Genomic DNA, 25,455 nt, shown 5'->3' on the forward strand with positions numbered 1-25,455 from the left:
TGTGGCCTTTCATCCAAAGATCAGAGGGCTGTTCACAGCAGAAAATTGCAAAATGAAAACACAACCTGCTTCTCACAGATACGTTTCAAAGGACATTAATCAGCCAAAGGCCTAGTTGAAGGGGAGCCTTTTTGCCTGGTGCCTAAAGGTATATAATGAAGGTGCCAAGTGACCCTCCCAGGGGAGAGCATTCAGCAAGTGGGGAGCCATCTCAGAAGAAGCCCCTTCTCATGTGGCCACCCTCTGGACCTTGCAGAAGGAGGCACATGAAGAACCATAGGAGCCAATTCCTAGGATACCCCCCTAAAATATTTGAGTTGATGGGCATTCCCATTCCAATGGTGTGTGTGCACTGTGTCATGTGATCGATTGTGCAGGGTGGAGCTTACCTGGGCCCCCACCATATTTTATTCAAGTTGGCACCCCTGGGAAGAAGGAGCTCAGATATTGAACCTTATTATCCTCAGATAATGATCTGGGTCAGTTGACCTGGAAGCCCCCTCTGTCTTTTAGAACAGCTCATTACAAAAGTTAACCAGTCCTCATTTGGTCAACAGTTTTTAAACTGTGCCTTGGATCTTCCCTGGAGTTTCTTCAACAATGACCAGGGCTTCCTCTAGGGTAAGGTAAAGGTAAAGGGACCCCTGACCATTAGGTCCAGTCACAGACGACTCTGGGGTTGCGGCGCTCATCTCGCTTTACTGGCCGAGGGAGCTGACGTTTGCCCACAGACAGTTTTTCTGGGTCATGTGGCCAGCATGACTAAGCCGCTTCTGGCGAACCAGAGCAGCACACAAATGCCGTTTACCTTCCCGCCAGAGCGGTACCTATTTATATATAAATACAATATATATATTGTATGTTATTTTCATACCAGATGCATTTCTGTGCACATTTTCCCCTAGTAGATGCATTTTGTACACATTGCTTGGCTGGAGAACTGTGCTGCAAAATTTTGGAGAAGTCCCCATTTTGACAGATGGCCATGTTTCAGTTCAGGAAAGTGTGAATTAGGTAGGTTCGTCTTCAAATGTGGACGGACTCGAGTTTCTCCCCTTGTCCAGCTGGTGTTTTACAGCATGTAAGTCATTAAAGCAGAGCATGGAAAACTGCTTCAGTGCAAAGGAGGCCAGTTTTCTCCTGACTTGGTTGTTGTTTTGCTTCTCGGCTGAGCCACCAAGCGCCATTCCCGGCGTGGCTTCCCTTTCTGTCACTTCTCCATAACTCTTCACATTTCAGTTGGGCTCTTGGTTGCCTTCTGCTTCCTCTTTTTCCTGCATTCCTATATTTCATTATTTGCAGCTTCTTCCTCTTCAAGAGCTTTTTCAACAATGTGAGGAGGATGTGGAAACCCAGTTACATTATGAGCAGCAAATTGAGAAACTAACAACACAATCCTAACCATGCCTACTTGGAAGTAAGTTCTGTTGAATTCAGCGGGGCTTACTCTCAGGTAAGTGGGGTTGCAACCTAAGACTACTTATACACTGTTGCTATTTTGCGAGTGGGATATACTGACAAATTTAGGTTGCACAAGTACAGTAGTGAATTTGGTGTTCTTGCGCAACAAACCCACAGAAGAGTTTTGTGCAGGAGGATTTTGTGCAAAGAAAACAGAGTACAAAAATCACATTGAAATGAATCCACAGCAGATACAGATGTGTGGACCTGGAGTTTCCAGTTCCCTGGTGTTTCCAGACCCAAGAAAAGGACTCAAGAAATGAGATAGATTCTCCCAATCATCAGCTGGGGTTATGTGCTTAGATATTTTCAGCTTGAACACTTACACTTCACTCATTGTCCCCTGCACAATATTTAAGCCAACAGGAGCAAAGGAATACAGACACCTGAAGGCCCAAGGAGATGATTCCCTCCAAATCCCAAAACCCATCCTTCTTGCTGTAGGTCATTTCTACAGACCTGCAGGATTGATTGAAATCATGTTGGTGCCTGATGTGCTTGGGCATGAGCAGATCCACTAGCTTAAGGGATTCTAGCCTGCTGCTTAAATCAGAGGGGTTTCCAGAGGGGATCCCCCCCCCGCAACCCTTTCTAAAAGTGCAGTATTTCAAAGAGCTAAGGCTCTCTGAGCCAGCAGGCTCGCAAGGAAGCTCTGTCACTCCTTGTGGTGAGCTTAGGGTGCATAATAATTTTGCTAGCCATTGTGGATGCAAAGTGGACACCTGCAGAAAACAGCAGAAGAAAGTTCTGGGAAGTGGAGAGCTGTGGATCAGCCTTCCTCCCAGCCCACAACTCCTTAGTGGAAGCCACCCAGCCTGAGATCTGTGGGGGTTCGCATGGCGGGGATGAGGAAAGAAAGCAAATGCCCAGAACTGATGCATTTGTGGATTAAGCTAGAGAGGAACAGGAGCTGGAGGTTTCCTGTTAAGCCAGACAGGGGGAAGCTGCGATGTGCTGTTTCAGCTGAACTACCCCAGTTCCCTAGGGAACTCAGAGTTCTTCACCTTTCACCTCAGAGCAGCTTTTCTGGCTGTTTCACTCTGCAGTCTGCGGCCTTCTGGAAATATGCAGATTTGCAGCACTAATTTACATTGGAGATAAATCAGGATCCAGCTCAACAAAATGGTCAGACGTTAACTATCCATGGGAAAGCCCAAGTGCTGAATCTTTCTGACATCATTGCAAAGATGGGTTTCCTCTGCCCTCAGCATTCTTCTTGAATTCCCGCAATGCTTCAATCCAGAGGAGTCGCTGGTTCAACCACAGCCTTCCTTCCCCAAGCTGAGACCGGGTGATAAAACCAAAGGAGGAGCATTGTGGGAGGCGCCACAGTTTGGTCAGCCAGCGCCATTACATTTGATGGATCCATCTATTCCTGTAGAAAAGGATGTGCAGACCTAACTGGGCTTACTTGTGGTTTCTAGTGCATTTATCATGAGAACCCTTAGATCAGGGACAGGAAATATGTGGCCCACCTGAAGTTGGTCAGCTACAGTTCGTATCACCCCTGATCACTGATAAGCTCACAGGAGCTAATAGGAATCTGATTCCAGCAATATTTGGTGAGCCACGAGTTCCCCATCAATTGGAACCATGTGAAAAACTGTGGCTCAGGAGAACTGATGTAGAATTAAGGAATGACAAGGTCTTTGGGTATATACTTGGCCTGGAGATTTGTTTTCAGTACTGAAAACAGATTTTTTTTGTCCTTTTATGCAGAAATCAACTCATTTCCCCCCATATATATATATTTTGTTGGGGGGGATGTATTTTTGTTGTTATTGTTAAAGAACAGTGTCAGAAATCCTTGTTGCTCTACCGCATATCACCTAGAAATCTACTGATAAATCTCAGTCACATCTAAGCTACCAGATGCAAGCCTACTGACAGAACAAGGTTGGGATGGCTACAGTCATTGCAGTGCAGAATCATAGAATTGTAGAGTTGGAAGGGACCCCAAGAGTCATCTAGTCCAACCCTCTGGAATGTAAGTGTCAGAACTAAAGCATCCATGGCACATGGTCATTTTCATGAATATAAGCCTTAGCAATTGTTTAAGCTTCTTGCCAGAATTGTGGGTTGTTGTTGTTTTAATGCACTTCACTTTTTTTCATTTGTGCAAATGTTATATCCATTTGTTTTGTGTGTTTCATCTAATGAAACTGTACCAATGATGAGAGTTTATCAACTCTACAGACTTTAAGGAGTTCCCAAGAGAACTCTGGGTATACAGTATCGGGGTGAGGGGCCTCTAAGAGAATTCTTAGCACCCTTGCCAAAGGGCAATTCTCTAGAGCCTTTGGTAGATGGTGTGACAGTTAAACTGGTTCAAGTTCCATTGAATTGAATGGGAGCTACACTGGACCCTGACACTGCTCTTGCCTAACTCCTGCTCATTTCAGCGAGGCTCTTCACTGAAAACTTCCTGATGAGTTGTGACTATATTTGCTTGCCTGCATTTTTTTCCAGAGGAATTCAAAATGCTTCCTCTGAAGTTATCACTAACTTACTTCAGAGAGTTAAGCTGCTGCAGGATTGAAATTGTAGCTATAGATCTGTTCAAAATAGTTAAATACAGCCAAATAAATAAAAGGCCTGTTTGCCACATGTTTGCCATTCTAATTCTGAGTATATATGGAGAAAGGAAACACCAGCCTCTGGGTTGGGTGGAGCTCTCATTTCCCTGGTTGTTCAGCAGAAGATAACGTATCTGTGGTAGGCTTCTTTGCAGAAATCATTAATATCTACTTGGAGGAAACACTCCAGAGTCAGGGAAGGAATTAATGTACCAAACCGGTTGTCTAGATCTTTAATCGGTGAGAAAAATTCAGTATTTTCTGGAAAGATTAACCAGAATTTGCTGTTATCCCTCATAACAAACTCCTTGCCTATGCACTAGGAGTCTTGTGGCATTTCTGCTTCACAGACTTAAACTGACTTAAGCTACAGTCCTGTATGCACTTACCTGGGAACAAACACCATTTCACTCACTGTGACTTTCTTCTGAATATACGTGTGTAGTTTTACACTTCTGTTGATAGTCTTTAATCCCCCATGTTTTTCTGAGAAGTGTACTGCAGTTCTTTTCAGGGAGCAGAGGCGAGGATGGGCTGAGCTAGGGCTCTAGCAGACCATTTTCAGCTCCCACAATTTGGGTGTGTGTGACAGTTAAACTAGCATACAATTGATGTAAGTTCACAATGTAGATACACTCCCAGGCATTGGCCTAAGGGCAGTTGTAGCCAATGCAGTGCCCTTTTGATCTTTTGGACTACGGTTCCAAGTATCCCTGAGGATTGGCCATCCTGCCTGGGGCTGAGGAAGCTGGAATTCAACAGACATATGAAGAACACCATATTGGCCACCCCTTCTCTAGTGTTTCCAGCTTATACCTCCAGCCAACTTGCTGGTTCTACCTATTGAGTGATGGTTATTAAATGGGCTTGTGTACTACATATGCATGCTGAAGACACAAATCCCTTTGCTTCAAAAACAGATCTGCAACTGATCATTTCCAAGTGCAAGTCTTGGTCTATGTCTAGACTGTCTCCCACCCTGAAATCTGAAATGGTGTTCCTGGTGCAACTGTATATTAGATGCCAGGGGTTTCTTAGATTCCAAGGGCTTACTTCTGTGCTGTAATTCCTTTCTGTATTTTATCTCTGTGGTCGTGGTGCTTGTCTTTTTCTTGGAAGCAATGTCCTTTATGGCTCTTTGACATGTTGCTGACCGCCTTACAACCCAGCATCCTCTTTGCCTTCTTTATTGCAGCTGCATATAGGGCTGAAGTCTTTAGGGATTTTCACAGCATCATCCCCAAATCCTTTCCCCGTAAGTATACTGTGCATGTGTTCTCAGTGTATTACCAAGTTTCTCCATCTTGCATGTTATTTCTGTCACCCCTGTGTTTCCATTTGTCTGTGTTTTGCTGCACTTGAACAGCCTTGCATTTATTTCACTTCCTATTTTTCTTTCTGCAGCTTGCAAATCTTTTTTAGTGCTACAGATAGAATCATCTGTTTAGAGAGGGCACTTACGCGATGACTGGCTAGAAAGTGTTATATCCTTACTGGTATAAACTCTTGGAATCATGTTCACAAGGTGGCTGAAGTCCAACACTCCCCCCCCCCCCGAAATGATTCTGAGAATTGAGTGCTTAATTCTGCGGCTTAACTGTGATTGGATTGGGCCCTAATTATCCAAACAAACGATTTCATAGGTTAATCCCTTGCTTTTTATTTTGCTGACAGATTTCTGCTGTTGTCATAATTGTCAACACTGATTTCGATTTTATAATAAATTATTTAACTATCAACCAGTCACCTCTGCTTGCTTGTTGACACTCTTGAAGAATTCAAAAACCCTTACAGAAGTCATGATTTAGCATGACCTGGTTGGCATTCAGTTGAGTTTTCCTCGGAATAGACCTATTGAAAACTCAGCTGAATACCATCCTCTGTTTTTAACAATGCTTTCCATGATTTCCTTTGGAATAGATGTTGAACCAAAAATTCCATCACCAAGCTCTTCTTGGGCAGAAGAAATAATTGTATGCAGCCGACTGGCAACTTGCGCACAGTTAACTAGTGTGATTGCAGCTTTACACGCCTGGCAGCTGGCCAGCTGAAATCACACGTGGAAGGCCAGGGCACATAAAGAGCTTTTAAGCCCTCCAACTTCCTTATGGGCTCTGGGAAGCTCTTTTTGGAACTCTGGGAGGTTCTCTAGAGACCTTGTGGGCGCCTCTTGCGGGGGGGGGGGGGCAAGGCCTGCTTGGCGTGCTGGGTTCAGAAAGGTGAGAGTGGTCATGCGGCAAGATTGTTCTGACTAGACACAATTTTGTCTTTACATGCAATCCCCCGGAACATAACCCCCACTCTAGTTGTGAGCCAATTGTAGTTAATTTTAAGACCACCGCCTACTCAGGTCTCTGTATGTGTACATACATACTCCAGTGGAAGAGGTGCAAAATTCTAGCCTGGTCTTCCTTATGAGTAAAGAGATGAATGGTTCTCTAATTGAATACAGGCAGAGAAGTACATTAGCATTAATTTCAACCTGAGGGCGCTAAAGGCAAATAATAATAATAAAGTAATAATAATAATACCAACAACAACAATACATTATTAATGAAATAAAAAATATTAGATAACACTGGAAGAATCCTGATAGTTCTTGCAAATGTTTTCAGATTGGGCAGGACAATGCTGGTTCTTCAGGAGGACTTACTGCTGAGTAGACCTGGTTAGGATTGTGCTGTAACTCTCTACCTGCCACATACATTAACTAGACAGGAGTTATTCACTGTGCTGAATAGTGGGACTATATTTGCAAACGCTTGAGGCTGCAGTCCTAATCCCACTTACATGGGAGTAAGCCCCACTGAATTCGATGGAAGTTACCTCTGAGTAGTAGTTCTGTGTAGGATCCCAGCCTCTATCCCAGGCTTGCTTTTGAGACTAAGGCTGCAATGCTATACCCACTCACCTGCGAATAATAGGATTTCCCTTTCTGTAGATAAGGTTAGGATTCAGGCAGATTGAGGCTTCCCCCACCCCATAGAGCCCCTGGGGGGTGGGTCAAACATGCCTCTAGAGCCAATGTGGAAGGAAAATATGGCAGAATTATTTATGTAAAGACCTGCCACTGAAAAACCCAGAAACCGAACTGTAGTTGATTATGCAAAATGCAAAGAGCAACATACTGGTTGAAAGCCTTTTATTTAATGAATACACTTTGGACGGAAATGGACAAGGTCTTACATCCCTGCTAAACATGCAGGAATCCTCTTGACTCTGGTGTTACCTTTCTTGATCTGCGGTGACATGCCGGTTGATTTTGTGGTTTTAAACAACCCCCAAGCATTTGGGAGACTTTCTTGACTTTTCCTTCCAGCTGCCTTTCCCCCAATCCCATCATTTTTGGGCAGTTTCCTATTTTGAAGTAAAATGTGACCATATTGGTTTTGGGGTTGCTGTTTTTTTTGCCAAATGTATATTTACATATATATCGGATTTGATAGCACTATGGTTCGTGTTCGCAAGTGGGAACCATTTAAGATTCAGACCAGGGTTGCTGCCTTTTCTGGTTGGTTCCATGAACAACTGTTCTAGGGCACATTTAGGGTACCTAGAAATTTCACTCCTTTGCTTTGACCAGAACAGTCTCTTTGAAGGTAATTGAAGTCTCCTGTCACGGCAGAATTTCTTCTTTTGGGTGCCTCCTTGATTTCATGCTGCATCTCAAGGTCACCCTAAACATTTTGACCAGGCTCTTGGGGCCTTCCGTCGTTGAAAGGGTCTGCCCTGTTACAAATTTCTAGCTTGATGTCCTCTTGGATGTACAGTGGTACCTTGGTTTGCAACCGTTTTGGATTACAACCACGTCAAACTCTGAAGTGTGTATCCCTTTTTTGGATTACAACCAATTTGTTTGTTGGAGGCCTCATTGGCGAAAGTGCGCCTTGGGTTACAACCTGTTTTGGTTTACAACCGGACCTCCGGAACGGATTATGGTTGTAAACCAAGGTATCAGCAACACCTCCAGTACACCCAGTACATGGAAAACGAGCATGTCAGGAAGAATAGTGAGGAAGCTGCCTTGGTCATCAAAAGTTGAGAGGTGCCGAGTGCACAGAGCTGTTTGTGGCATGGGACCAGTAAAGGTAAACTGCTGGCCTTGTTGGCTTCGGTACGTGGAATAGGTTGGCGGTGGGGACACCATTCATAAGCATGCCTCAGTCCACTTCAACATTCATATGCACTTTCATCTGGTGTTTTCCATTCTGCTGCAACTGGTTTACGGTATTTTGTACAAATATTTCTTCCATTTTGTCACCTGCTTATGTAGAAACATATATTGTATAGTGATAGACAGGCACATCTCCGTCATCAACAACAAATAAACAGATATTTACAAATTGGTTACCTTCCTGGTAGGTGCGCTGGCTTGCCCCCACGATTGACGGGCTCACACCACATGTCGCAAGATGCTGATGTGTCATGTGCATGCATTGCAGCTTGCACGCATGACATGAATATGTGGCGTGGCATGCACATGTCGCCATGGGATATTGAGGGACCCGGGGCCCTCCTTGAAAATTGGAGGGCCCAAGGCCCCTTGCCGCCCCGCCCCCAGCTGGCACTGCTGCTTCCTTGTGTATTCCCTTTCAAAGTTACTCAGTTTCCAGGGGAGTCCCCTGATAGTCTTTTGCAGCCAAACAACAAAGCATCTTGTGGCACCTTAAAGGCAAAATTAATGAATTGGCTAATGACCCATCCCAAAGCCATCTATGGCTGCAATTCTATCCATGTCTACTCAGAAGTAAGTCCCTGAGTACTAACTTCTAAATTTAGTTGGGCTTACCCCTAGGTAAGTGAGGCTAGGATTGCGGCCTCACTGTCTTGATTTTGCAGTTCAGCATAAACTTCATCCTGTCATGTTTCCCTCCCTCAGGCCTTGGGAAGGGCAGTTCGGGGCCCTGCTGATATTCTGTTCTTCCTGTCCCAGATTGTCTCAATTTGTAGTCACACATTTTGTAGTCACACGATACCACTTACCTAAGTCCTTTTTGTTGTGCATCATTTTATTTGACCAGAGCAAATTTAATTCAGAAAATGGTTGTGTGTGTGAATCTGCTGAAGCATAATGCTGAAGCTATTATATGTTTTAAAACATGTCCATAGTATAGAAGGTTTAGTGTTTGGCAGCTTGAAATCTACAGATTTTAACTGAGATGCACAGATAAAGTCAACGGGTAACAAAAGAGACCACTTCTTTTCATACAAAAATAACAACAATGGAACAAAATAATAATAATAAAAGCATTGGGTGTTTTTTAAATTCACATTAGGAAGTGATTAGGAAGGCTACAGCCATAATAATCCCACTAACCTTGTAGTGGGATCCACTTCCACATAGGCTTGGCTAGGACTGCAGACAACAACTTAGATGTGCACTGAATCAGCAAAGTACTTCAGGAAAAAGAAAACCAATGAAGCCCCTGGGAGAACAGCAGCAATTATGCATTGATGAATATGTGAACGATTGCTTTGCATTTTACATGTCTATTTACATATAATGTGTGTGTGTTTGTTTGTTTTTTTAAATTGTAAGTTGAGTCCGTGTCATGATGGGGCTAGAGGATAGAGAGAATGAAATCCACTTGGTAATCCACTTTCAACAGATTATTCCAGCATCCCTAGCATGTGCTGAACCATGTATATGGTTTCGTTCTTCAAAGTCCAAATCCGTTCCCCTAAGCCAGGGCTGTACAATTTGTGGCCCATCAAGTTGGATTTAGCTCATCAGTCATGTGTGCTGGTCTCTGAGGGGCATTTTGCTGCCCATCTGGCAACTGGTCCTGATGTCCACACACCTTTCTAGAGAAGCAATACTGGCTATTCCTTAAGGGGTCCCTGTGGCCCTGCTAGTGCTAATATTGGGACTTAAGGCATAATGATATGAAACTTTAAGGTATCCATGTAATCGTAATTGTATAATACTTCACATGCGCTTGAAATAATTATTTGCACACATGTAAGTGCCATAGAAGTGTTTCATGAATCCTGCTGAGAAATGCTTTCCTTTGTGTGTTTACTGTTTTTTGCCACAATGTTTTTTATTCCTTAAATTTATTTATTTTTAAAAGCACTGAGTGGCATCCCTCTATTATTTCTTTCAGCCAGTAATATTAAAATAGAGGCACAGAGTGATGAAGAGAATGGGCGTGCCTGTGAAATGAATGGGGAAGAATGTGCGGAGGATTTACGAATGCTTGATGCCTCTGGAGAGAAAATGAATGGCTCACACAATGGCAGCAAAGCCATGTCAGGAGTTGGAGGCATTCGACTCCCTAACGGAAAGCTAAAGTGTGATGTCTGTGGGATAATTTGCATCGGTCCCAATGTTCTTATGGTTCACAAGAGGAGCCACACTGGTAAGGCCTAGAACAGTTCTTTTCCCCCCATTTAGCCACACCAGTAGGAAGAGATTTATTTATGTGAGTCTGGAGAACATATTCTTTCTTGCATGCTACATAGAACCTCTTGAGTATTTATGGTTTCATCAAACATAAATGAGGGATCCCTCAAATTCTAATCAATTTGAAGTCATTAAATCATAAGTCACAAATATTCTCTTCCAGTAATAGAGAGAGAGATAAAAGAGACAGTTTCTACACATAAATTTCCTTGATGTATTGGGAACTGTGCATGTACGCATTCTCTCTCTCTCTCTCTCTCTCTCTCTCTCTCTCTCTCTCTCTCACACACACACACACACACACACACACACACAGGCACACACACACACACACACACACACACACACACACACACACACACCACACACACACACTAGGATGCTCATCTGTATCACAATGTGCATTTCAACAACAACAAACATTTGTTGTGGTCTTCATTCACACTACATGGATGGAGGTGTGCCTTTCTATTGCTCTCTGGATGAAACAGGCCACCTTAAACATAATCAGGCTTTGTGTGCAATAATGCACACACTTGTATCTAAAAGTTTAAAGGAGCTTGAAATTGACATTTGAAGTCCTAACTTTTATATGTGGGGTGACAAATATAGTTATTCTGCTAACAACTATTGAAAGTGATCCTAATGATGTTTATAAAAATGTCTGTTTTATATGTTCTGTTTCCATCACACTTTTCAGGGATATCAGTTCCAAAATCACCCTAAAATTAACTGAAACAAAATACATTGTTTTGGACAAAATTTTCATACATGGACACCTAATAAATGGATCAGTGACCTCAGTGGTGTAGGACAGGGCACCAAATTTGCTATTGGTATTTTCATATCTTCCTTTAGAAAAAAAGTGATTATCAATTTTTATTATTTTTGTGAGCCCTGTAACATGATCAGTGTATGATACAGTTTACAATAGACTTGAGTTCCCTCCTGATTTTTATAAAGGGCTGACTTTATTAAAAGGTTTTACTGTTAATTGTATTGTCCTAAATAATCTATGTACGTATCTCAATTTAGGCATATTGTGTAAAGTGATGTTCTGAACAATTAGGTCATGATCCAGTTACACCATGGGCACTGGGCCTGCACTGTGAATGGATCATGCCCAGATTAATTTGTGCCATTTGGTAAAAAGAGAATTGATTCTCTTTTTATGCAGGCGAGTTCATACTGTTCTGTTATGGGTTGTAAAAATTCTTACTGGTTTTTACAAGAGCTTCATGGCGTAATTCGAAAAACAGAGTAAAAAAGAAGAGACGAATCGTTCCTGAGGCACAGTCTAAAATACTATGGATTTTGAATTTGCTTGGATTGCACTCCTTGTTCTTAAGAAATAATTTGTGTTAATATGTGGAGGGGGCTTGCTTTTCATAATTAAGCAGATAATGAAGGAGATAACTTTTCAAAATAAATATATATAAAAAGGAATATAGAGAAGATTTTGTAGATTGAGCATCAAGATAATTTTTTATCTAAAATTGGCAGGTTTTCCATCATAAAAATACTTATATCAGAAAGCAAACTCACGACAGAATGTGAAATATCAAAAACAATAGGATGCTTTGGAAATAAATATTACTTTTGACAAAATGCAGAAGGAACTAGCAGAACAGTTAAAGCAACTGAGTGATAAAATAGCTAAGCATAAGAACATAAGAATCAATTATTAAACAAATTAACTGTAAGTTGAAGAACTGGAGAATAAATCCTGAAGAGACAGAAATGTAATATTGACCTTGTTCACATGTAGTGTTAAGCTATGGTTTGTTTTAACCATGGTTTGTTGAACAAACCATGAGTAGACCCACAGATGCCAAACAAACTGCACTTTGTTTTCCCCAAGCATGCCTTGCCCCCCCCCCGTCTTCTCTGCCCACTGGTTTATCTTGAACACCTTCATGGTGTGCTAGTGCTCTCTTTCCATTGGCCAGCTGCACAAACAGGGCAGGGAGATCTCCTTGGAGGTTTTCAGCCACATTTGGCAATAACTGTGCACAATTCTCTTCCCCCTTCACAGGAATAGCCAATGTTTCCTCAATACAATACAATCCTTTACCCTTTTCTTTCATCCTCATGGAGTGAAAGCATTTTTCTCTCTGCAGGACTCAAGGCAGCAAATCCACCTTTCCTTTGCTCCTTTTTTGCTAAAGTGGATTGCTGGCCAAATGTGTGACTTTGTAGAGCAAAAAAGAACAGGAGGATAGGTTTCCAATAAACAGTCATAGAATCGTAGAGGTGGAAGGGACCCAATGGTTATCTAGGTCAACCCCCTGCAAGGCAGGAATCTCAGCTAAAGCATCTCTACCACTAGTAGCCAAAGAGCAGGAAGCAACATAACAGTGTATTTTCCCCTCACAAGCCTCCCTGCCCCACATGGCAAGTTGTTCCATGCCGTTCCCTAATAAGCCACCTCACCGGTAGCAACTGAAGTAATTTCAATGCACAGTTAGTGGCTGATCCTCAGAATTCGCACTTCTCCTATGCTGCAAAGTCCAAGATCTGGGGATGAGGATGAGTTTGCGCTCTTGGACTAGGCTGTTTGGAGGGACGTCCGTGCAGCAGGAGAATTCAGCCTCAGAAGCTGAGGCGGAACCAGCCCTAAGCTCACACCATAAGGAGAAGTGCCAGACTTCAGGGAAAGAGGAGTCAAGGTCCTGCTTGAATTCCACAGCGGGTGGAATTCAACTGGATTCTGGGTGTGGTTCTAGCAACTCTAGCTCAGTGCTAGGCTGGAGGCCTGTCTGCCATCACTGTTTCCTGAGCCTGGCCTGGAATCAGACCACCCCGTGATTTGTCACTTGCTTGAGCCCATGCTTGATCCTCTCCTTGCCTGGCATCAGAGGCACCAAGTCGTGCTAAAGATGGGAGGGGGCAAGACGCACGTGTGGCATTGGGAGCATCCAAGGGATGGAGCCAAATGCAGCAGCAACAGCAGCAGCAGCACGGGTTCAATGGCTCCTACTCTCTTGCACTTGGCCTCCTCCTCCTCCTGCCACCATCACCAGCCCAGGGCCGCTTTGCCCATCTTTCCCTTACACGACAGGAGGATAAAAGGTTGTCGGCTCCATGCTCCACCTCCTCCACCCCATGAGAAGAGACCCCACAGTTGCTGTGCCTCTGTTTTGTTTGTTCTGAACACTGGAAGGGGAGCCTAGCCCCTCTATGTTGGTGCCTATGTCTGGCATTGGCCCTCAGACTGGCTTTGGATGGTTGTGGTGCTATCAAGACCTGGGACCCAGCTGGGGGAGGGCAAATACTTGTAGAGAGGACTCTCTTCATGGGCTTTGAAATTTTGAGGTCACTGCATCAGCCAAGTGGCTTTCAATGCCATTTGGAAAATGTGGAGATCTATGGACAAGGCTCCAAGTTAAGGAAAGGAAAACATCTGAAGACATACATGATATTTATTAAGGATTTGTGGACTGACACTTCTCATACAAGCTGCTCATACAAAAAACTTAGTACCAATGAGTGGTGGAAAGGCAAAAATGCTTGGACACATCTATCTGATTTGTTTTGGCTTTATTATTTCTAGAAACAGAAATGTAAACTGGGGAGAGGTTCTTCCAGCATTCTTGTAGCTCTGGGCATGCCTTACCTTCCTGATCTCTACAGTTTCTCCTCTTGCACCTGAAACTCTGTGTGAGAAAAGACATTGCTAGTTCTATTTATAAGGTTTTCTGTTTATTATGCTAAGATACCCCACAGTTGCTGTGCCTCTAAAATTTGAAGAAGAAAGAGCAGAAAGGAAAAGCTAACATTTTCCAAATGACAGCAATTCACTTCATGTTGCTTGTAACTGATTTGGAGCCTTCTGAAATAAACAATTTTTATAGTCTGATGTCCAAAAAACGTGACTTTTGAATCACAGCTCTGACTTCACCCATTGGCTAAAAACACTAAATGGTGGGAGCAACCAGGCTGGGTCATCTCACAGAAATGTTTAGGTTGCTGGCATATTTTGCTTTATAACATTCATTTATAGAGGACTGGAGACTTAAAAATAAATAAATAAATAAATAAAATGAAAGCACTGAATATGTTCAGGTTGTTGACATGGGCCCTAGTGCAATTGCTCCAATTACACCATTATAATATGACAACGGGGAGGTAACAGCAAGCAGACATAACTCCTCCCTCAGCTTTTGTGCAGCCCTGTTAAAACCAGAAGTAAAAAGGGATGCTCTATTATTGACATGTAGTATGTGCCTGATGAACACGTGAGGCTTGCAAAACCCATTAATTTGACTAAATCCTGTATATTGCATTCCCTTAAATAAATATTTGATAAATGAATACAACTCTTGCATGGCAAGTGCCAAATGTGATGAATGAGTGACCCTGGTTAAAAGGCATAATTACATTTAATAGACACACCTGCCAAGTGAAGATATGCAAAATAAGTACCTGATATTTTTCATTAAAAGTGAGGTCTTAAATGTAAGTGGACTGATCTTACACTCCCCCTGCTTTGCTATTTGTAGCGCAGAATACAAACCATAGCACAATGCCGTCAGGGTCTTCTACCAGAGTTCCCATACATTGTAGGTGTCCTATTGTTCGTTAAAGTGGTCGTCTCAGATCTGTTCTAGGCTAGCCACTGGGCAGTCAGGATTGTGCTGAATATTTATTTAACAAAATGCACTTGTTTGTAAGAAAACCTCTAAGCAATTGACGGTGAATCCTGCTCTGCTTAGCTGAATGGCAGGCCACGTAAGCTCTTCGTAAATGACTTCCCACCACTTAACATGTGAAATAGTGGCCTGGCCATTTCTAAGCTGCAGGGCATGTACTTGAAATTGCCCTCGCATTAAGATTTTACGATAATACGTATGTTTGTTTATTGAAATGCTGAATAGGGTCACCAGGCTACTATCGGAATGCGTTGTGTTTCCCTTTGAAAACTGATGCTGTGATTGTTTCATTCTTGTTCACGCTTAGGGAACTATATGAATAAGTGCCATCAGCGGTGGGGAATCTACAATATATTATTGTTGTTGTTGTTAATATCCCGACCTATACCCAGAGGTCTCAGGGTGGATCTTGGCCACTGGTGGGCCCAATTTGACTTTCATATGAATATCATGAGCTCTGCTCCCCTCTCTATTTTGCTCCTCCCCGTAAAATCCTGAAATGGCTCCTGAGTGGAGCACACAGTTGGGGTGACTATGCAGCCCAGTTGCCGGGGAAGCAGAAGCTGGGAGAACTGTCAGCAGACCTCCCTCTTCCCTTCTTCCTGAGTCTCCTCAGCCTACTTCCTTGTATCCTCATTCTCATAAAGTTAGCTAGCCATTTGAACATATGTATGAGATTTACTTGCATTATTGTTTAATTAATTTTCTATGCAGCCCTTGCACCCAAAGGAGCCCAGGGCAGCAAACAATTATGCAGCACAACAATACAAATGAAGAAATGAAGGAATAAAACATTTACAAATATTAAGAGCAGCTAAAAAAATTATTTAGCTTCCCATTCTAATATGGTAGGAATAGGTGCCAGTCATATGGGCGGGGTACAACAGCAACAATAATTACTATTACTATTATTACAGAATTTTGTATCGCATCATTTTGCAGCTCTGATAATATACGAGATCATTTCGCAATGACACATTGATAATTTTTTTGTATAAGCTAACATGAACAGCAGGTAGTCCAATTCTAATTTTATCAGATTGATAATTCATATTACATCTCCTATCAGTTTCTAATAATGATAATAATAATAAAAAAAATTTATTTATACCCCTAGTATAACATAGCAAATTTGCATGTTCTCTGCATATCAAAATAGCTTCAACATTAATCCGACATTTCCAATACTTGCTGTCTAATGCACTATATAACTTATGAAAATGTTCAGGAGTAATGTAACTGGACATTACGGTAAAACAAGTCTCCCAAATTTAAGCACCTAATTAAAGGTTAGTACCAGAATCTTAGCTATGTTCTCATGGCAAATGTTATCAATGACACTCTATCTTTTTCCCAATTTAGAATATAGTTTTAAAATTGTTCTTTATAATAAAGAATTTGCAATATTTTATACAATTTAGCCTGACATATGCATCTTTTCCAAAGCAATTCACTTTTGGTATACTCGTTTTCCTGAAGTATTAATGAAACTAAATATTTCTAGTCCAAAGTGATGAGTATCCACTGGAAGTTCAAAATATGACCGGAAGTAATTGTGATGAAACAGATCTTTGTGTACATGTTGTTACAGCAGCGTCAAAGTCATAAATTTATGCTAAAAGGTATTTAGGGAGGCTAATGCTCTGCATATAAGTATCCCACAACTTTGCTCTAGTTTGCTTCCAAATTTGAATGTTTCTACTCCTTCAAAGAAAAAGGGTTGTTCAAAGGCTTTCTCCACATCTAGGAACATAAATATTGACACTAAGCTTCTTAGAGTCACAGAGCCTGTGGATTTTTAGAGTTGGGAGGGACCCTGAGGATCATCTAGTCCAACCCTCTGCAGTGCACATTTCTAAGGCACTTCACTGCCCATCTCTTGACTTTCCCCCCTAAAGTGAAAAATTCGCTGCACAGAATTTCACTTATTGCAATTCTACTTCAAATTCCCTTCAAGGAGCTCCAGGTGGTATTTTCCACCTCCCCATTTTATCCTCACAACAATCCTGCGAGATCGGTTCCCAGCTCACTCAGTGAGCTTCATAGCTGATTGGGGTTCTGAACCCTGGTCTCTCTGGTCCTAGTCCAACACTTCAACCATTACACCATACAGTGGTACCTCGGGTTACAGACGCTTCAGGTTACAGACGCTTCAGGTTACAGACTCCACTAACCCAGAGATAGTACTTCGGGTTAAGAACTTTGCTTCAGGATGAGAACAGAAATCGCGTGGCGGCAGCAGGAGGCCCGATTAGCTAAAGTGGTCTTCAGGTTAAGAACAGTTTCAGGTTAAGTACGGACCTCTGGAACGAATTAAGTACTTAACTCGAGGCACCACTGTACAGGCCTTTCAGGTACCTGGGTCCTTTTCATGTATCATTTAATTGCATACTGTACAGCTCTATAATGTCTACTCAGAATGAGGCTCCATTGAATTCAATGGACTTTCCTCCCTATTAAGTGAAGACACTTACCTGTGGCTATAGGGAGTGTGAGAGTATTCAGTCCACCTGCTCCCCTTTCAATGGCAGCTCTGCAGCTTTTTCATCACTGAGTCCTGGCAGAATCCTGAGGGAGACAGACACACCTGTGGGAACTGCAGAATATTCAGTAAACACTGTAACATTATACTGGCCACCCCTTCAGGGTTGCTCCTTTGGGGTTGCAATGAGGATGAGGGTGCCACTACCTTTCTGTTTGTTTCAATTTGTGTTTATGGGAGTGTTTTGGTGGCATGTGATGGATGGGCACTCCTTGCTGAGAGGGAGGAGTTCTGCAGGGAGGGGTTGTGTGACCTCCAACCTATTCTCTGGTGAGAGCTTAAGTTAGGGGCGAACAAGCTAGGTGGGAGGTTATGTGATGGGTGGGTGTTCTCTCTGACTGTGGGAGTCTGCCACTGGGGTGTGGGTGGCTGTTTTGGAGGTGTTTGTGCTGCTGTCCAAGGCTTGGAATGGGTGAGAGGCAATAAACGGAAAGGGAATCCCAGCCAGATGGAATCCTTGTGGGTGAGTGGTCCCAGGGGCCAGGAAATTAACCAGTTGTCTGTTCTGGATGGGGATGCCCTCCCTCTGCAAGAGCAGCTGTGTAGCGTGAGGGTACTCCTGGACCTCATGTTGTCCTATTCCACGTCTGTGAGTGCCTTTTACCAGCTTTGCTAGCTCCCACCATTCCTGGGCAGGGATAGCTTGACAACAGCCGTCCTCACATTGGCAACATCAAGGCTTGATTACTGTAATGTGTTTTATATGGGGCTGCCTTTGTATTGTTCCGGAAGCTACAGTTAGTGTAAAAATCTGCTGCACAGTTGCTCTCTGGAGCAACATATATTTACACACATATATGTGTGTGTATGTGTATATATATATATATATATATATATATATATATATATATATACACACACACACATGACATTTATGTTGAATGCATTGCACTGGCTACCAATTCAAGGTTTTACTTCTGGTGTATAAAGTTCTACCAGCTTGTCTGAGAAGCTCTCTCTCCTATGACACCCACCCTGTCAACTTAGATCTGTAGATGGAGAACTTGATGGTGTCACATGACCCTGTCGCAAAACAATGCTGGGGACTCCAGCACATGCTTTTAGAGTTGTGGTCCCAGGTCTCTGGAATTCTTAGAGATGAAGCTGGTGTCAAACCTCATTATGTTTTAGATGTTTGTTAAAAACTATTCCCCAAACTATTCCAAAATTAGTCTGTTTTATTGCTAGTTTTCGTTTTCATGCTGTTTTATGATATGTATTATGTTTTACATTCTATTTCTGTACACTGCTTAGGTGCTGTCTGAGTGTAGTGTGGTTTTTAAATTCCTGAAATAAAGAAATAAGTGTTGTAAATGTAACTAGTGTTAAAATTAATTAAAACTTTAGTTGACTAATTAACCAATAAAAATGATTAATCACAGAGGTCAAAAATTAATTGGCCTATACTGAGAGGTAAGGGTACACTTTTTTGTTTTGGGGATTTTTTGTTTTTTGTTTTGGTGTGTTACTGTAATATGGAAAGAAAAAATGATAATAAAGATGGTCTTTCCTTCCCAAAATGCTTGGTAACTTTAGTTTATTGTCAGTGTTTCCTGGCTTGCATCGGTATTTTAACAAATATTGAGTTCCTGGTAAAATGTACATTTATTGAAATCTAATTAAACTATTTAAAAGGCAAATGCTTAATCAACTTAAAAATATTTAGTTGACTAGCAGTGCTTGTGGAACTCATTGAAGTAACCCAAAGAGCCTACCTTCCTCAAAAGGCAATCTTGCAATAAAACAATCGCATTTATAAATCGTAGTATCCCCAATCAAACTGGATAATGTGTGCTAATTTGCCCCAGTTGCGCTGGACTACTTTTCTAAAACAGAAGAAACACAAAGACACGTTAGCAGAAAACCTGAGTTGTCAGGATCCGGCCTCCAAGGAGGGTCAGGACTTCTGAATGGAAGGCGCAGCTTCCTTTGCTATGTCTTAACTTCTCTTTTCTCCCCCCCCCCCCAATGCTTTTCTCTGTCTCTTTCCTGATTTGGCTGCTTAGGGACAGCCAGGTAATGGAGAAGAAATTGAAAGGGAAAATACAGGGAAAATGTAAATGAAAAGAAGTTATTATAACTGTTATAATGAAGTGCCTTTCATTTAAATATAAGAATGTAACGCTGAAATGAACTTGTGATCCTGAAATGCATTTTTAATGAGTTTCCTTTTTATTTTGCTGCTTCAGTGGCATATTTTAAAGACCCTTTGAAAAAAGCCACATTAAAAAACCCCACCAAATGCCACAACATGCAAAATTGGATATTGGTTTATTCCAAAACTGCTGATCAGGAAGAGTGGCTCTTCAACACAAAATGTTGCAGTCACTTTATTTAAATGAGTTTGAATTTGCATTGTGATGTGCCATTCTGATTTAGAAAAAAAAAATTAGATTTTCAGATCAAATTGACCCAGCCAGTGAAGCGTTAAGGAACTGGCAGGTTTAGTCTGAAAGGCTCATGTTATATCAAACCTGCAGCCGGTGGAAGTCATAGAGCACCAGTTGGAAAACAACTTTCTCGCTGAAATCTTCCTCTTGTAACAATGTAAGAGTTTTGTTCTCACATATTTTCCCCTCTCATTCTCCCTGTAGGCGAACGCCCCTTCCATTGTAATCAGTGCGGGGCATCCTTTACTCAGAAAGGAAACCTTCTCCGCCACATAAAGTTACACTCTGGTGAAAAGCCGTTCAAGTGCCACTTGTGTAACTATGCTTGTCGTCGGAGAGATGCTCTTACGGGCCACCTGAGGACCCATTCTGGTAGGTGTCCACGTTAGAAATTCTGGAAACAATGTGCTTGCTGCTTGCCCAGGCCAGAGGTCAAGGGGTGCATCTGCAACTGGTTCAGGATAAAAGATCTTTCACTTCATGTTTTCTCTGCCCTTGCCTTGAAATCAAAGGCCTGCTGGCAGGCAGATATCAGATAGATAGATAGATAGATAGATAGATAGATAGATAGAGATGATAGATAGATAGATGATAGATAGATAGATGATAGATAGATAGATAGATATCTGTGCTTGTCAGTTTGCCTCCCATGTGTGCTTGCACAGCTTGACCCATTAAGCCAACTGCAGCCCACCACCATGTAAGCTGGACTAGTTGAGGGTCCTTCCATTCTTGCCGCCTGCTTGGGACTTTAAGAACTGGGAAACTGCTGAGTCCTTGGCAGGCCATAATACACAGCTGTGGGCTGTGTTCTGTTTGGTGGATCACAAATTGCACAGGTCTGGCAATTTTAGGGCCAACAGTTCATCGGAATTATGCATAAGAATGAAGCAATTCAAGCACCGGTCAATGCACTCACAATGTAAGTAGCACAGGGCAAACAAAAATAAATAAATGCTGAGTTTCAAAGGCAGGTTTAGAAGAAGAAAAACTACCCTTCCTCATGTGTTGCATGAAGAACTCGAACTTGACTGAATGTAAGCACTAAAGTGAATTCTTCTACTATTCCTGCTATGAACATGAGGCTGTCCAAATACACCTTCCCAAAGAATGTGTTAGGCTCAAGACAAAAGTGGAGGAAAACTGGAATCTGTGTTTGGAAATAGCAACGGTGTCCTACAACTTTACTACCCTACTTCACCGACAGTGGGTTTGAGTACTGGCATTTACAATATTTCTGCGACAAAACGACACAAACCTCCCATCTTCAGTATATGAAAAGCAAAATGACTGCTTCCAAACAATTTAAAGAATCAGCTGGGTGCAGCAGGACATCAAAAATGCATTTACCAGTAGATTTGTACTGAACACATACTTTGAATCAGGATTTGAACAAGTTCTAATTTGTCAGATTTAGGTCCCTTCTTATTAGTGTTCCAGCCTTACAGGAAACTTCTACAAGAGAAGGTGGTAATTAAAGCTTGCAATCCTATCCCACTTATCTGGGACTAAGCCCCATTGAATTCAATAGTACTTACTTCTGGGTAGAAATAGTTTCCTTGTGACATTATGCACCTAGAATACAAAATTAGTTGCTTGTTTTTGTTTCAGAGTGGGTCACTGATTCTAGATGTTTGGATCTGCTTGATGCAGTTATTTGACTCTGTTATTATCAGGATTATTTAATTTAGCTTCTATAGTAAATTCCGTTTTCCCCCTGCAGTTGGCAAGCCCCACAAATGTGGATACTGTGGTCGCAGCTACAAACAGCGCAGCTCTTTGGAAGAACATAAAGAGCGTTGCCACAACTATTTGCAAACCATGAACCTCTCAGGCGGTCTCTACCCGGGTAAGAGTACTTAGCAGAAAGGCAAAACTAAGGCCTTGACTGTAATCCGTGCCACTGCCGGAGCATTGCAAGCAGCATAGCCCCCCTTCATGAGCCGCCCAAACAGTCTCTCTCGGGGCACAGGTACATTAAGGGTCACCAAGGGCAGCAGCGGCACAGAGACATGCGGCCGGGGGCTTTTCAGTGTTACAGAGAATGCTGGGATACAATCTTTATTGTGTGGTGGGGAAGTACTCTTCAGTTCCCACGGGACCAGGTGGAGAAGCCCCTTTGTCCTCCTCTCTGACTAGCCATTCAGGCAAGGGGTTCCTGCTCGGCTTTTGCACTCCTCTGCCTTTTACCACCCCCCCCCCGATGCCCCTAGACCATCTTTGCCTTCCTTTCTCTTGCTGTGCCTTTTTGTTTGCATATCCCAGTGGGAACACAGGCATTCCCCTTCCATGAGCCCACCAGCAGGGATGTCAGCAGGAATTCCTGAGCCGCAGTTGGTGGATTGGGGCCCCAGCACTTGGTTGGCAAGAGCCAGGGCCTGCTTCACTTCTCTGGGGGCCCTTGGTCACAGGATATCCACATCACAGGTCTCACATGTAGAGAAATGCAGCTTTCATATACATGATCCATATGAACAGACAGAGCACTATACAGTGGTGCCCCGCAAGACGAATGCCTCGCAAGACGGAAAACTCGCTAGACGAAAGAGTTTTCCGTTTTGGAGGTGCTTCGCAAAACGAATTTCCTATGGGCTTGCTTCGCAAGACAACAATGTCTTGCGAGTTCCTGCTGGTTTTTTTCCTCCCCCCCTTTTTCTAAGCCGCTAAGCTGCTTATCAGCTGATCCGATCAGCAGATAAGCCGCTAAAAGCCGCTAATAGCACTAATCCGCTAATCCGTCAATGGGCTTGCTTCGCAAGACGAAAAAACCGCTAGACGAAGAGAATCACAGAACGGATTCTTTTCGTCTTGCGAGGCACCACTGTACTTCAGCATGGAAACCCCCATAAAAAGTGTAGTTGATACAAGGAACCATCTTGGGTATGTAGTGCAGAATAAACACACCACACTTGTGAAGATGCAGTGCTATTAACAAGGAGTTTGGGATGAAAGGTTGCCAAGGGGTCTTTCTGAGGATGGAGTGGCATTGTAAGGCAGTGCAACCGACCTGCCCCACAGACCTGCTTGTAAGGGGAAAATGAGCAGGACCTCTTTGCAGGAAATCATAGAATCACAGGATTGAAGAGATCCTGAGGGTCAACTACTAGTCTCCCTGCAATGCAGGAATTGCAACTAAAGCATCCAGCAGATGACCATCCAACGTCTGTGTGACATCCCTTGAGGTATCTCCTCTCAGTCTCCTCTTTCCCAGGCTGAACATTCCCAGCTCCCTCAACCTTTCCTCATCCGGCTTGGTTTCCAGACCCTGGATCGTCTTTGTCACCCTCCTCTGCACACCTTCCAGCTTGTCTGCTGTGCAGAACTCAGGGGAAACCAGCCCCATAATCTGCCTGCTTGCTAGGGGTATATTTCCTGTCTCTGGTAAATTATGGATTTCAGGGATAGGCATATAGATGTGTTAGATGCTCGAGATTCATTGTGAGTTTCCCACAGAGTTTTGAGGAGGAATAGTTTAGGTTTCAGCCTTACATAATGACATTGTTCTGTTCCAACTCTTCCCCCCTCTCCCTGCTCTATTTACAGTCCTGCTACTGTTACTGGATGCCATTGGATGTTTTGGGAAACAAAACAAAATATCATCGCCTGCTAAAAAACAACAACCCTGTTTAGCCAAGCCTCACCTTTCTCAGCATCTGGGCAGGCTTGCCTAAACAGGGTTGTTTTTAGCAGGCGTCAAAAAGAGTACAGTGAAAGACCTGCTTGATCTCAATAGGCAGGGAGTTCCCAAGTGCAGGTGCTGCCACTCTGAATGATCAAGTTCTTACCAAGGCAGAATGGGCATTACGTGGCACCTTTAGCTGATCAAACTGCGCAAGAGGGCACACGCAGAGTAAGGCCATCTCACAGGTAAAACGCTCCCAAGTTGTTAAGGGCTTTATATACTTAATACACTAATAGTATACAATGGCTTTATATACTAATAGTAACATCTTGACCTTGCCCTGTAGCAAATGGGCAACCAGAGCCGCTCTCTGAGCACAGGTGTTCTATGCTGACAAGGCCTCAGCCCCGTCAGCAATGGTGCTGCAGCCTTGTGAAGGATGTCCCTGCAAGGAGTGGAGATCCACAGCAGGACATGCGCTGCAAGGAGGGGGAGGAGTACAATTCTCGCCTTCACTCTCCATTCCCATGCTTCTTGCAAAGCTTGTAAAAATCATTTTCTTTCAAAAAAAAAAGTACTCTGTTTAGACTTATTTATTAATATAAAATAAGCAGCATTGGCAATAATTATTTTAGAAAGGTTCACATTCTAAACATTCAAGTTAACGCAAAACATTTGTGCATTATGAAACCTCAGCCAGTGATCTCTGTGCTCCTCCATGGGGAAAGGGTCTGCATTGTTCCTCCTTCTGTATGAGAAATGAAAAACATGATATTAATATATGATGAATAGATTGTGAGAGATGAGATTAAAGAAAGCTTGTGTGCTCTGTAATATATGAGACTGACTCAGAAGCTCAGAGAACCCTGAGTCCCTTTAAAATGTATTTGCTTACGTATTTATAAAGCTAACAGTACTACAAGCACTACAACCTTAAATGCTCCCATACACATAGGAAGTCTTGTAATGGAGAGACAGGGAGACATGATAAGAAACAGAGCAATTAATGTTAATGGCTACCATCACTGCCTCAACAAAACAGAATTCAGTGGAATACACATTTGAGAAGAATACCTCCAAAACAAAATAATTGTCAGAAACCAGAGTCAGGTGTAGGTCAGCAATAAAAAAACACTGGGGCCAGTGAAGTTAATTATTCAAAGAAACTAAAACAGAGCATGCCTAGTGGTCACAGCAACCCTTCCCAGTAGGTCTTGCTTTAATGATGGCCCTTCCTACTGCTCACTAACACTCCTCCCTCACAGCAGGAGGGGGAGACACCCTGGATTCTTCAGCAGCCTGCCTCCTCTTGGCCTCTTAACCCCCTTCTGCTTCTGCCTCTGGGTCTGAACTGCTCTCTGCCCCAGACTCTGCCTGCTCACTAAGCCCTGTTTCCTCTTCAGCTTCCGACACCTCCTCCTCCTCCCAATCTGCTCCCTCTGACCTCTCATTGTCGTCCCACCACCAACCCCCAGAGCCTTCTTCCCCAGGGGGTTGCCTTAGGGCTTCCCTGGATGGGGCTTCCCAACACTCCTCTGCATCCAACCAGCCTGTGACAATAGCATTAGTATCCAAAACATTATTAAATATTTCCCAGGTTCGAAAATACTGTCATTAAGTGTGTGTGTGTGTGTGTGTGTGTGTAAAATTGAAGATCACTAGTGCTCACCACTTGCTCACCACATTGGCAACCAGGCAGCCAGCTGCAGAGCTCACATTTGACTATTGCAAAGTTCTCCACCATCCCTTGTCATATCACAACCGCCAACTGCAGGTGGTGAAAACGACAGCCTTGCTTGACTAATC

General features: G+C 42.9%; 1 protein-coding gene across 6 annotated transcripts in view; it reads left to right on the top strand.

Annotated features, from left to right (window-relative positions):
* Nucleotides 1-25,455, top strand: part of IKZF1 (IKAROS family zinc finger 1) — a 75,198-nt gene that overhangs the window by 41,349 nt on the left and 8,394 nt on the right. For 4 of the 6 annotated variants that reach the window (XM_081168553.1, XM_081168554.1, XM_081168552.1 and 1 more), the window contains exons 4-6: nucleotides 10,145-10,399; nucleotides 20,232-20,399; nucleotides 21,751-21,876. In XM_081168553.1, coding sequence (XP_081024679.1) covers nucleotides 10,145-10,399; nucleotides 20,232-20,399; nucleotides 21,751-21,876 — 549 coding nt within the window. The remainder of the gene's footprint in view (nucleotides 1-10,144; nucleotides 10,400-20,231; nucleotides 20,400-21,750; nucleotides 21,877-25,455) is intronic. The other 2 variants (XM_081168556.1, XM_081168557.1) reach the window with 1 other exon arrangement.

This window comes from Podarcis bocagei (assembly GCF_964188305.1).
Source record: "Podarcis bocagei genome assembly, chromosome: 13".
Taxonomy (NCBI): Eukaryota; Metazoa; Chordata; class Lepidosauria; order Squamata; family Lacertidae; genus Podarcis; species Podarcis bocagei.